Source organism: Alligator sinensis, unplaced genomic scaffold (genome assembly GCF_000455745.1).
Source record: "Alligator sinensis unplaced genomic scaffold, ASM45574v1 scaffold601_1, whole genome shotgun sequence".
Classification (NCBI taxonomy): domain Eukaryota; kingdom Metazoa; phylum Chordata; order Crocodylia; family Alligatoridae; genus Alligator; species Alligator sinensis.
Window position 1 is genome coordinate 2,463,654 of NW_005841905.1, and position 13,615 is coordinate 2,477,268.

Sequence of the window (13,615 nt, forward strand, 5' to 3'; positions counted from 1 at the left end):
CTTGGAGAAAATAAAAAGGTTCAGCATATCAAATGTAGCATTTTTGGCACCAAGGGGAGGGTGTCAGGGTTGGTTCTGGCCCTCCCAGTGCTGGCTATTGTAGTACCTCCAGACCCTGTGGCAGTTCCCTGTGGAGGGAACTCCTTCCCTTTTAATTAATTAACTAATTTATTTGTCCCTTAAAAAAAGGTTCCCATCAGGATTTTTGGCACCAGGAGACAGTGTGAGAGCTTGCTGCAGCCTCTCCAAGTGCCGGCCTGGTATTGTAGTACCTCCAGGTCTGGTGCTCGTTTCCTCTTGGAAGAATAGCTGGCTGTTTTTTAAGGGACACAGGAGCACAAGCATGTTTCTATCAGTGTGTTTTGCCCATTGTGGGTTTATGGCCATATTCGGTGTTGACTACACTGAATAAGCTTCATAGGTGGTTTCCTTGAGTGAGCACATGCTGCTTCTAGCAGCAATTTAATGATAGGCAGTGTAGTTTTGTGGGGCGGGGAAGGGGGAAGGTTTCCTGGTATGAGAACATAAGACTGATCGGAGTGGGGGCTCACCTTATATTTGAGTGCATATTTGGAAATATTCTGGTTAAAAATTTAAAAAATCAAAGAATTTTAAAGGCTATATCTAGTTCAGCAGCAAAGTGCTATAAGCATGAATGATTTGTGCAGCAGTGAGGAACAAAATACTATTTTTTCACAAACTATAAAGTGATATTGTTATTTAAGAGAATCCTAGAGGAAACCTTTTTGCATGCAGGCTTTCCATAGTAGATTTGGGACCAAAATGAAACAGTTGGGGTCCCTTGACATGCCTACATGCTGGAGCCTGCTATGCTTCTGGTCCTGTCTGATGGTGGAGTAGAGGAATCCACTTCTGCTTTCACCAAATCTTACATGAAGCAAGAGTGGCAGAATTTACGGAGGCCAAGTACTTCCAGCAGTTGGGAGATATCTGTTTGGTTGGGTGGGCCTGATTTGTTGCATTTTTCTTCTTTCAGAGTCGTTCCTTTGCTGAGAAGGTGTTAGCATGACACCCCAGTTGGGTCTCAGAGTTAGCGTTTTATTGCACTGTCTAGCACAGCTTACACATTAGAGCTCTTACTTCAGATAGGCACAATTTGTTCATATTCAGATACAATTTGTTCAACTTTTCTTTGGAAGAACTAGGGCTAGAAATTGCATTTTATGAAAAATGAGATTATGCTTTAGTAAAATAATCCAGGAGTTGGAGCCTGAGGCATGGATTATTATCCCAGTGCCTCAGTCTGACCTTGCTTATATAGATGTTTTATTGATTAGTGAGTGTCATCTTCTCATTAGTTAGTTCATAACTATTTTTAGTTATGCATACACCTAATTTTATATACCATATAATGTAGCAGATGGTACTTTTTTATTTCTTCTTATGTAAAACCAAAATGTAATACCTTGACTTGTATTGACTCATTTATGTGATAGTTTCATTGGTTTTATTGGGACTGTTGGTTGAGTCGGGGACTTTTCAGCAAACTGTTCATAATGCATTCCGTTTTTCAGTATTTTTGATCAAACCTGTGCATTTTTCTTTTTCACAGATATGGATGTGCCAGAACTTAATTAAACAAAATTCTCAGTTTGTGAAGCAACTGGATGGTCCTGATAGACTTACCTGTTTATTTCAAATAAAAAGACTGTTGGGCCTATGTTGCAGGTAAAGCTTTTTCATTGTCATGCAAATACCTCAGAGTATGCGGACAAAAAAATATATGTAATTTTATTTGTATAGCAGAGAAGATTTTTAATGTATTTCATTTTTAATTCCAACGAAGTATGTAGGCAAAGCAGAACGATAAGCCCCTGCACAAGCTGCATTGACTTTACAGTTAAAGATATGGTCAAGGCATGCCATGCCTATGGATGGATTTAAGAATGTGATTAAGTGTGTTCCCCATTTGGGATCATTGGCAATAATAATCCAGGACAGAATGTTTCCTGGGAACTAATGACTGCTGGGAAGGAATTATATGAATTGCACTGCTAATCCCAGCTAGTCAGTAAAGGCCCTTGGTGGAGTTCTTTACTGCTGTTTTGAGACTAATAATAATTATTTAAAACACTTTTTCTTCCTACTTTATTTTGAACTTGGGACATGTCATGCATGCATCTCATTGACTTTAGTATAATGTAGTCATGGTACAGAGCAACCCTTTGAATGAAGTTCATCAGGTCACAGCAAGCAAAATTCACAGATTGCTGGCTTCTGATGTCCACTTTCTTCTTTGCAGCCAGAAAGGTGTTTTATCACAGTAGTGTGATAGAAGTAGCCAGCTCCCCTCTCTTGGTTTAAAAGGGTTAGTAAAGAGGCTAATGGTATCTGTTGATATGCAGTGTGAAGCCAACAGTGGAAACAATGAGGAAGACTTGTATTGTTACATGATCTGAGTTTGCTTAGTGTTAACAATGTTTCTAGAGAATTACTGCCTTGCGCATTCTATAACTGTGTGCACAACATACATAGTGATAATTTCCTTTTACGTGGTTTGGCTTAAACCACAAAATACAGTGGAATCCAGTTCTAGTTAGACATTTTGTTTCTTATTGCTGTGCTAGAAGTGAAGATTTACGATAGTTTGAGCTGCAGTTTGTAGTTTCCAAATTGGAAACAATGTCAACTATTTATTCTCCTTGAGAATTTCTTTATTATCTCAGAGCTCAGTATTTTCTTCTATGTATGATACTTTATTTAGAGCAGCTGAACTATTGTATTCATTTATCGACATAGGTTTTTCAATGTTTAAATCTCTTCTATACACATGATAAATGCTGTGGAAATTAAACGTTTGTTTTTATACGCTAACATAAGTTTTCAACTATCTATGACAATTTAGTCTACTATAGGGTTAGAACTGAAGCTATGCATCACTGCAGAGTAGGCACCAATAGGATTGTTGAAAAGTACTTTTGATTTCCACATGAAAATATTTCTGAATTTAAACTGTTGTGTAGGTAATGTAGATTTAGTAGAAAATTCAGCTGAAAAAATAGAAATGCATAAAAAATTAATTGATGCACAAAGATGAGTCATGTTTAAGTATAAAAGCTTGACATAGTTTGCATGAGTTTTTTCACTGCATTAAAGTGATGCTACCAACTTATTGTTTTTCTGAATTTGTTCTAACCACTAAGCTTAAGTGATTTTTATCTCTTAGGAGTGTTCATCTTTTTTCCATCTATCTGTCCCATGCCTAGCAATCAATTTGCCTTCCAGCCTTCCCTAGCAGTCTTGTTCTTCCAACCCCTATGCCAGTTTTCGTCCCTGTATCAGTTCTGTCTGGCCTCCAGCTTTGTCTAGTTGTCCTCTTTTGTCCTCTTCCAATCTGCTCAGCCCCAACGTAGCCCACTAATTCTGGTCGCCTTGTCAGCACTGATTCCTCACTCTAGCCCCATTCTTCTCAACGACTTATTTGCTTCCCCTTTGAAGCAAGGGGAAAAAGGTATCTTGTAACAGGGTCTGCTGCTCCCCACTTCCAGGCCACTTGTTGTAGGTAGAAGGAGGGAACACAGAAGCCATCCTATTACTCATATTGTGGGGGAGGAAGTCCTCTGAGCTGCTGGGCTCTCTTGCTCCCTCTTATCAGAGCAGTCTCAGGATTATCAGATTTGGGGTGGGGATTGTTGTCTGAGCAACCCTGGAGAGATTCTCTCACATCTACCTAAAATGGGGTTTCTGTTATCTCCTCTAAAGAACCTTGTTCTGGCCACTGGCTACTGTTAGGATATTGCTTAAAGAGACCTGATTTGATCTAGTATGCCAGTTGCAGTGTCCCAAGGTTACTCAACAAGTAAAAAGTAATGAGCAAGTAATTTTTAAGATGGATCTGAAAATGTGCTAACTTATTTTGAAAACAATGCCTGTATCTTTACTTGACTATGAACAATTTTCTCCTATGTTAAATCATTATTAATTATATTTGATTTATAGGTTACTACAAAACTGCAACGATGACAATCTGAATGTTGCACTTCCTATGAGAATGCTTGAGGTATTTTCATCTGAGAATACGTATTTGCCTGTTTTACAAGATGCCAGCTATGTGGCATCGTTAATTGAACAAATTTTGCACTACACAATTCACAAAGGTCAGTAGCTGGGAGTATTAAAAATTCTGGGAGAAACTCAACCTTGAACAAAATGTGTAGCTGCTTAAAGCCATGTTGTTTAATCTCATCTTACTCTTACAGTACACATAATGAATAATATTAAGAGTCTACAGATACTGAACTGTTGTTTGTGAACAGAACATTATAACTCTCACATCCTGAGGCATTCTGTCAGGCAGTTTATGCAGATGTTTAACATGTAGTTTTGCAATTGGTTAATATTAAGTAGTAAATCTATGTTCTTCTATTTCACATTTAAGTAAATAACCTTCTTCCAAAACCTAAACTGTACTTTTACTTTGAGACATGACTATGTAAAAACAATGTCTTCTTTTCCCTTTATCTGCTAAGTGGTCATTATAAAAGTCAGTTTGTGTTAATTTTTAATCCTGTTAACACTGTAGTGCCAACACAGCAAAGAGATAGTAACCTAGCTTTTATTTCTCTTGTGCCATCATCAACAGTACTGTTTGCTAAGTTACAATCACTTGCACCTGTGCAAACCTATTGAAAGCTAATGGATTGTGTAAGTGTCACTGAGGGCATAATTTGGCTTGTGGAACTTTATTACTTGTGGGGACGTGCAAAAAAAGAAAGAATCCAATTTGGCTTTCTGACCCTGGTTGAGTTTGCAAGACTGTTAATTAGAAGGAATGAAAAACCTTTTACTTGTAAACTGAGCGTCTTGACCTAGCTCTTACTGATAGAAAAGATGTCATTTTTATGTTAACTGCTTAGAATATATCCATGTTTTATTTTAAAACATAGTGAACTAAATCCTGCTCATCACATACTAGTATGGATATAACTGGGATTGCTGCATTCATAAATTAATTTTTACTGGAGGACTTTGTAGGCTGACTGCTGTGCATTAATTTGACTTGGTTAGAAGTTTGTTAAAGCCATACTTGTATTTTTATATAGATACTATTTTAAAAAAATGTTTGGAAGCTCTAGCCTACATACTGTAAAGTTTGTGTTGGTTTTTTTTTTTTAATTTTAACACTCAGTTTTTACAAAACTAACAGTTGATATACTTGTACCAGAGTACTTCCACAGTCTTTTAATGTGTTGTCTTGTACTTAACACAAGGACTGTCCAGTCTTTGGTAAGACTCCATGACTTATTGTAATACAGGTCATTAATGACAAGTTGGTTGAGTTAAGGCAAGTAGAATTTTGTGCAGTGGACACAAGATCTGCTTAATGGAAAAAAAATCAGTAGTAAAAAAAGGGGACAAAATGGTTTGCAGGATTTGGAATGTGATCAGTTCTACATAGCGGTACGTATAAAAATGACATTCAGAAGGACTGAACCTAAAAGCAAAGAAATCTTTCAACTATTTATTTACTCATATTTTTTTTTCCTTTGAAAAGACCTGTACATTTGATATTTTATAAAGGATTAGTGTTTATTTTTTAATGCTTTTAGGTATTGAAATGCTGGTATATAGTGATTTAAATACTGGTTTTGGTGTATAGATGAGACTTCTTGTTACCAGTGTTCCTATGAAGTAGAGGGAAGTAAAGTACCTTATTAGTCTGAGATCCTGACTTCTCTGGGAAAAGAATTAATATGTATTAGTTGCTGTATTAAAATCCTACCAGAGGGAAAACAAATGATAGTTCATCTCTAGGTGTTTATTCACATTTGTGCTGCTGTCAGTGTGCATGTGCCCTTTTGCACTCATCCAAAGTACCCGTGGCAACATTTTGGCCACCAGTATCTGTGGCCAACCCCAGCTGCCCCTCGGTTTCTTCACTAGGGGAATCCAGGGGCTATCTGACTAAACTGTAGCAGGGAAGAGGGGTCAGTCATGGCCAGTGCCTCTTGAAGAACCATTTTTATGGTTGAACATGGTATGTTCAGTATATATGTCTAAACTTAAAAAGAGGTGCTTCATTTGAGGAAAATATTGTAAATATGAAACGTTTATATCTAGTACTTGAAGCCGAAGAAATTAAATGACCATGTTGACAAATGTACTCTTCCTTTTTCAGAAGTCAGGAGTATTGTTGGGAGGGAATGGGCCCAACAAAGAAGCCTTCCTTAGCATTTCATTCTGGTGTAATTCTCAACTAGCAGATCAATTTTAAGTTCTTCCCAAATTTCAATTTTAACATGTAATAAGAGAGTGAAAAAGATTTTCTTAGTCTTTAAAATGAACCTTCCAAAGATGTTTTCAGCGTATTTCCAGATGCCATGGGTTGGCTTTGGCTCATCAGAGCAGATAATCTTAATTGGATGTATTTATTATTGATAAGCTATCCTCCCAAGATTTCATTGATAAAATATGTGCTCCTGTGTTAATTAAAATATTGATGAAATTTGTGCTCTATGCTTTAAGTTCATTGACCAGGAAGCTGAATTAAATAGGATGGACTTGTACAATAACTTCTGAACATTAATGGTATGAAAAAAGATTGACACCTTCGTTGTTCCCTTCTGGCTCAGTCAGGATATCATGTAGCATTCAGGCTCTGGGATACAATAATTATGCCTGAAATTTCAGAAAGCCAAAATGTGACAGGAGGACACATTTGGAGAAAGGAAAGACAGGGAGTTAGTATCCTATTTCTAGTTGGCAGCGGGAGCAATTACTTTTTGAAAGTCAGTCTAATTCTGCATGCATTTCTCTCTCTTTCTATTTTACAACATAACGTATATTTCCGAAAATGTTGCTGATCTTCGTGTTTTATGATGGTAACTTTTTGCTTTTAAAATTTTTTTTTTAGTTTGCCTGCATATTGCTTAAGTAAGACTTAAACTAGGAAATGTAAGATTTTCCACTTATAAATTATTACGCAATTGTTCTACAACTAAAGGAATACACGGGCGCAACTAAAGGAATACACGGGCGCAATTTAAAAGCTTGTCTATATGTTTGTGTTTCTTGTAGGATACTACAGGTCTCTTTATTTGTTAATTAATAATAAACTTCCATCAAGTATTGAATATTCCGACGTTTCTCGAGTTCCTATTGCAAAAATACTGCTAGAGAATGTTCTGAAACCATTGCACTTTACGTATAGCTCCTGTCCAGAAGGTGCAAGGTAAGCATAGGGGTGTACCCCTTAGTGCTTGTATATCCACTCATTCTTCTGAAATACATATGGTATATGCATATAAATTTTAGCCGATGAATTAATTGTAGTATTACAATTTTTTGTAACATTTGGCACAGAAAAGGATAGCTATTTCAGGCATGGGAAGGAAGCATTTAAAAGGCTGGCAAAGGCTGATATGAGGAGGTGATCAATCGAGCCCAAAGGATAGCACAGTGTGGAAGGGATGAGAGAAAATAACTAAGTGTGAGAGCAGAAATTCAGGCTTGAGGAAAATCTTGAAGAAAGAAAAAGAACTCTGCAAGAGAGAGTATGGGAGACCTGTGCAGAGACTCCAGAACAATTAGCAAAGTCATAATGTTGGGAGGCAGATGCAAAGTATGACCAAAACCAAAGCTGTTTGTTTTACTGTATGTGGTAGTGGATAGCGCAGTGAAGTAGATTTTTCAGAAAAAACATACCTTTTACTGCATTCTTTCACTTTATACGTCATTGTTCATAATACTGAAATAATAGTTTTAGAATTGTTTTGGTGGCTTCATTAAGGCTTTAACAATACAGTTAACATGATTAAGGAAAAGGGCATAATTTCATTTTTGAGTAATCTGATAACCTTGTTTTAGTGGCATAGAATTAGTAGAATGTAACTACACAAAATTTCTCTGATAGATAGAATAATACATTTAAATTTACAAGTTTATGATAAATTGTTTGGGTATAGTAGTGAAAAATTGTTTGCAATTTTATTAAGAAATTTTCCCTCCCCTTCAGGCAACAGGTATTTGCTGCCTTCACTGAGGAGCTTCTGAAAGCACCTTTTACGGATCAGATATTCCATTTCATCATTCCAGCGCTGGCTGATGTGCAGACCGTTTTCCCTTATGAACTCTTTCTGAATGCACTATTACTGACAGAAAGTGGACGGTCAAGAAAAAGCGATAGAGCTCCCTGGCTTTTTTATTTTGTTTTAATGGTTGGTGAAACATGTTTAGGTATGAGAATATTTTATCTGTTAATACATTGTATATTATATATTACCATTTTAAATTAGCGTGTTACATATAACATTCTTAAAGAGTTCATTGTTTTGAAAAAAACATAAGTTTATGAAGGCCATGATTAAATATATTCCTCTTGGAAACTGCTCCAAGGTTTAAGTATCACTATGCAACATATAGGTTTGAGAATGTTGTGAATGGGTAAGGGATTCTTGTTAACCACAGTATTAATCTGTCTTGATAGAGAATGATATGTGTAATACTTTTGTATCAATTTATTTGAAATAGGATCTCTTTCTGAGGAAGGACTGCTTGTGTACTTGAGGGTTCTACAAACCTTTCTTTCTCAGTTGCCTGTGTCTACTACTGGGACAAATTGTCAAGATGCAACTAGTGATTCTGAAGAGGAGGATGAAGCGATCAGTAAGATGATGACTACCCATGTAAGCATTAACGAGTTGCCTGTAAAAAATTATTATAACAACAGTATAGCTAAGGAACGTCCCTTCATTATAATCCCTCATTTCTCTTGTTATTGGTAGAATGAAATGTGTTTAGCTAATTTTGGTTCGGTTAACAGGTGACTGTTTAATTACAGGTTTTATCATAGTCTTTCTTTTAAAATTATTTCTTGTATATTTAGTATGAAAATGCATGAGAACACCAAAGATAAAATTGGACTGTTAAGTTTCCTTTTAGATATTGGTTTTATGGTAATTTAGAGACAAAGTATAAATTTTCTCTTCCTAGTTCTCTTGTAATTTTCTCACAATGTATTTTATACAGCTAGGTAAGATGATTGTTGCCTGGTAGCCTGTTGTGTAGAAGACCACGTAATCTACTATTATTTGTAGTGGGAGAGAATGGCACTCTCATAGAGCATAGAACTCTAAGTGACTGTTAAGAAAGATGCTGTGATCAGTTAGATTGGGGTATGTTACAAGCAATAGTATGCTGCAGATATATGAATATAAATAAAACTCTAAACTAAACTACAGAGGTAAACAGTTTTTTTTTTTTAATCCTGTATTTTTAAATGGAAACCTAAATATAGTGCGACTAGAAGTTGCTAAAAGTACAAGTTAGGAACATGATCATTGAGAGGCATACATTTTATTTTTAAAAAGTTACCTTTCCTACTACATTTAAAATAAAAGGAAGCCTTTATTCTCATTTATAATGGGAAAGAGAAGAAGAATATTGGATTCTATAGAGACATAATTAGAAACTGCTTATAAAATGGTTTCAAAAATAGTTTTCTACATAAAATTCTTGCTGTTAGCAGAGTGTATTACTTTGGTCCTTTTAGAGCTAATATAGTTGTGGTGTGCAAGCAATGCTACAAGATGCATATATCCTGGGTAACCTGGATGCATGCTATCTTCTTGCAAGAGTTTAAGCATATGGGGCTCTTATAGCACCATGGAGCAGGGAAGTGAGATCAGGACCCTGCATATCTTTACTTTGCTTGCACTGTCTGTACACAGCTCAACTTCTCTTCTTCCTTCTTCATATCTAATAACTTAACCAATTATCATTCAGTCATTACCAGCATTCCAACTTCCATCCCCAGTTTTGGCATCAGGCCTGGCTTTGGATCCAGCTCCCAAAGCATCACCTGCCATCTAGATAACAGTTCATTGGAATGTGTGTCTGGTTTCAACTCTTGAGTATCTTCTACTAGCTGCAGAGATCTATCTCATCAATCCCCAGACTGTTGAAGAAGATTGTCCAAGGCACTGCTGCCTATGTCGTCTTCTCCAAATGTTTTAGATCCTTCTCAGATTAACCAGCTTCCCTGGACCCTGGTTAAAGACTGGGTGATTTATAATGGTCTAATCTATTATCATTCTTGAAAAAAGATTCTATCTTCTGTCTTTTCATCAGAAGCATGATTTCCAGGATTTTCTGGACCTCTTTAAACCTGGAGCCTATCAAGTCCTCAGGCCCTTCGGATTTTGATTGAGAAAGATTTTGACTCTAGGAAGATTTTTCACCTAGCATTTAGTCTGGTTGACATATGACAGCAGTCTGGCTTTACTTGCCTATCAGTTCCCTTGCCTATCAGTGAGGTGTGAATGGGTTTGGCCAATTTCATGTGAAAGGCTTACTTTTTGCTCTGCAACTGAGACTATTATGGACAAGCTGTTTCTGGTCCTTTCTAGAGGGGGGCTAAGTATTTTTATGCCTCCATTCCTGAGGGTACTGACAAATGAGTATGTAAGGTTATGACCAAGACGTGGGTAACCATGCCTGGTTTTTGGAGTCCAGACAGGTTCACGGCCAGGGACAGGAGCTGGTGGTCAAGCCAGAGCTGAGTCTGGAGGCCCAAAGTTATGGTGGGAATAGGCCAGGGTCAGAGAGCTAGGAAGGTGGTCAGGGACAAGCAGGATCAGGAAGCCATGAGTCAAGCCACAGCTGAAAGAGGAGCCACAGATCAATCCAGGGCCAAGAAGTTAGAGTCAGGAATTAGAATCAAGGTGAGGGGCCATGGTCAGGATGTTCTGCTAGCTCCTTGGGCAGCTTGTTCATTCCTTGTGCCTGCCTGCTGCCCTTTGATATTCATAGCGGACCAGAGCTAGTTGCCTGAGGGATGACTTACCACAGTTGGGTAGCTGTCCTCCACCTCTAAAGAAAAATAATCAAGCTTACTGACGACTTTGTTTGCAGGTCTGCATATGGGCAATCCTTTAAGGAGAACGAGAAGTTACCAGCACCTGGAGGTTCTTGAGATGCGTTTTCCTTGTGCAGATCCTGCTCTCCTTTCTGTTCTTTGGTTGTGGAACTTAAGAATATTTATTTCTTCAGTTTGGAGAACCAGGAAAGGCACAGCTATGGAACTCCCTTCAGACATTGCTAAGGCAAAAAGTCTTCAAATTTAAGTGCTACGGTGCATGCATGCACACGGGAAAGTTGTGTATTTGGACAACATATCTTGAAGAACTCCAGTTACTGTTTTCTTCCTGTTCAAATCTACCATTGTCCTATTAAAAAATCCCAGTCCCTTTCACAGTCATTTCTTCAACTTTTACTTTCAGCATTTGCTACATTCTTACTCTCTGATCTATGGAAAATACAGCTGAAAGTACCATCTCCTTTTTCCTAGGTGTTATGATTTTCTTGTTTCTTTTCTTACAGTAACTGGTCAGTGGATAAAATGGATAAACAGTGTTGGGAGCAGGGGCCAGAACTCAGGACTATTTCCCAGCAGAGTGCCCTTCTTACAGCAGTCAGTCACCCTCTTGATTGCTCTTCTCATGTCCCAGTGAAACGTTCATTCCTTTCTGCTCAAAGGGTTAGATTCAAGAGGAAGTTTGGAGGCTGCACTGTCTTGCTTAGCTTGTAGTGTGGTGGAAAGTGGGACATGTGGTTTAAACCTCCACTTGGGCCTAGAACCAGGTGTCCTGATTGAATCAGCTATTAGATAAAAGTGCCAAAAAGCCCTGCTGAAGCACGAGAGATATTCAGATGCTGGGGAGCCAGGTCAATCTAATGTGTTTCTTCTTCTGATAAAGCATTGTTTGTTTGGGGTTTTGTTGGCAGCCTGTATGCCAGACTTTGAGCACAGAGGGTATTTTTGTTACAAACTTTTTTTTTGTTAAATCTCCATAATGGAAATACCAACAGGACATTGAGTAAAGGATCTGTAGGGGTTGGCAATGTCTGAAAGCTGACTAGGAAAAAGAAATCTAGATGTCTATTCAGATTTTGTTTACACACCGATTTATAAATATACTGCTATATTTTGCCTGTCCTGAGACTTCTCTTCTACCACAATATATAGTAGAACAGACATCTTTCATGTGCGTGCAGTTCACAGCCTGCTTGGACCACAGCAGGTTGCTAAGTAAAGAACACTTATTTACTGCTTACTGCAGCTTTTACTTTGAAGTGTGCCACTTTGCCATTCAACTGGAACTCATTGTGGTCCTGAGCAGCTGATCAGAAGTGGTGCAGATTAGGGGTGTGCGAAACGGGCTGTATTCGATTCAGATTTGGCCCGAATTGGGGGACAGTGATTTGATTTGTTGATTCAGATCACTATCCTGATTCAATTTGGCTGAATCCGAAGATTCAATGCTGATTCAGAGAATCAATGATTCGGCCATAGACACAGCTTTAAATGTTTTTTTCTAAATACCTCAAGGTACCAGGCACAGCTTGTGAGCACTGAGTTGGTGGGGCAGATGGTGTTCCATAGGAGCGCAGGGGGGCCCCCCCTGCGTGCTTGGTGGCAGACCTGGAAGTACTTCCAGTCCACTTCTGGATCCGCTGTTGAGCGCGTGGCCCCCACCCATGGCCCCCCAGTTTGGCGATCGGCCATAGGGGGACCCCAGGTGCCCCCCCAGACCCAGGAGGCACCAGTTGCTGAGCTGGGGGATGGGGAGGGGTCCCCTGTGCACTCTGTGGCGGACCTGGAAATGGACCGGAAGTGCTTCTGGTCCACTTCCAGGTCTGCTGCCGAATGCATTGGGGATCCTCCCGTGGGACACTTCATTTGCCCCAGCATCTCAGCATTCATGAGCTGCTTGGTACCTTGAGGTATGTAGAAAAAACATTTAAACCTGTGTCTGTCTGAATCATCGAATCTCTCCAAATCGATTCAGAGGGTTCTGATTCGATTTGGAGAGATTAAAGGGTCTCCTGATTTGATTCAGAGATTTGGCCGCCAAATCTCCACCGAATTGAATCACCAACCGAAGCTTTGCATAGCCCTAGCACACATACACTTTAGATACTGGAATACGTGTATCCAAATGCCTGATTGACACATGCACATGGCTAGATAAGCAGTGAGATAGTTGAGGGCTCACTTGCCTGGGCTCCATTCTGGTCTTGTAAACCATCATAGCTTGCTTAGTGTCTATATTAGTATTTTATGCCATTTAAGAATTTTTCCTTGTGTTTACTTACAGTCATCTGCCCAGAACCAAATGAAATCACAGGGAATCTCTTCACTGAATTCTTTGGGCATAGGTCAGATCCAAATTGCACTCAAATACTTGTCTTTCTGGGGACTTAAGCCAACTCCTTGTTTGCTGCTACCTTTGAAATGTTTATGCAGTTCTTTTAGCACTATGAGGCTGTCGCTTTACATAACATTCTGAAACATTATTAAAAAAGAAAAAGCTATAGACGTTGATAAATAAATGTTTAAAAGTTACAAAAAGTGGGGTTTTTCATGTATTTACAGGGAGATGGGAGAATATCAGTGCAGTATATAACAGAGGAGTGTCTAAAGAAACTTGATACGAAACAGCAGACAAACACCCTGTTGAATATGGTCTGGAGAGATTCAGCGAGTGAAGAAGTCTTCACACTGATGGCATCAATTTGCCACATATTAATGGTACAACACCGAATGATGGTGCCGAAAGTCAGGCAAGTATAAATAATATTGACATTGAAATCT

General features: G+C 38.4%; 1 protein-coding gene across 1 annotated transcript in view; it reads left to right on the forward strand.

Moving 5' to 3' along the window:
* UBE3C (ubiquitin protein ligase E3C) overlaps positions 1–13,615 on the forward strand; it is a 97,026-nt gene that overhangs the window by 14,554 nt on the left and 68,857 nt on the right. Inside the window, exons 6-11 of the mRNA XM_025197782.1 lie at positions 1,574–1,689; positions 3,961–4,118; positions 7,039–7,192; positions 7,976–8,196; positions 8,491–8,645; positions 13,397–13,584. Of these exons, the coding sequence (XP_025053567.1) occupies positions 1,574–1,689; positions 3,961–4,118; positions 7,039–7,192; positions 7,976–8,196; positions 8,491–8,645; positions 13,397–13,584 (992 nt within the window). The remainder of the gene's footprint in view (positions 1–1,573; positions 1,690–3,960; positions 4,119–7,038; positions 7,193–7,975; positions 8,197–8,490; positions 8,646–13,396; positions 13,585–13,615) is intronic.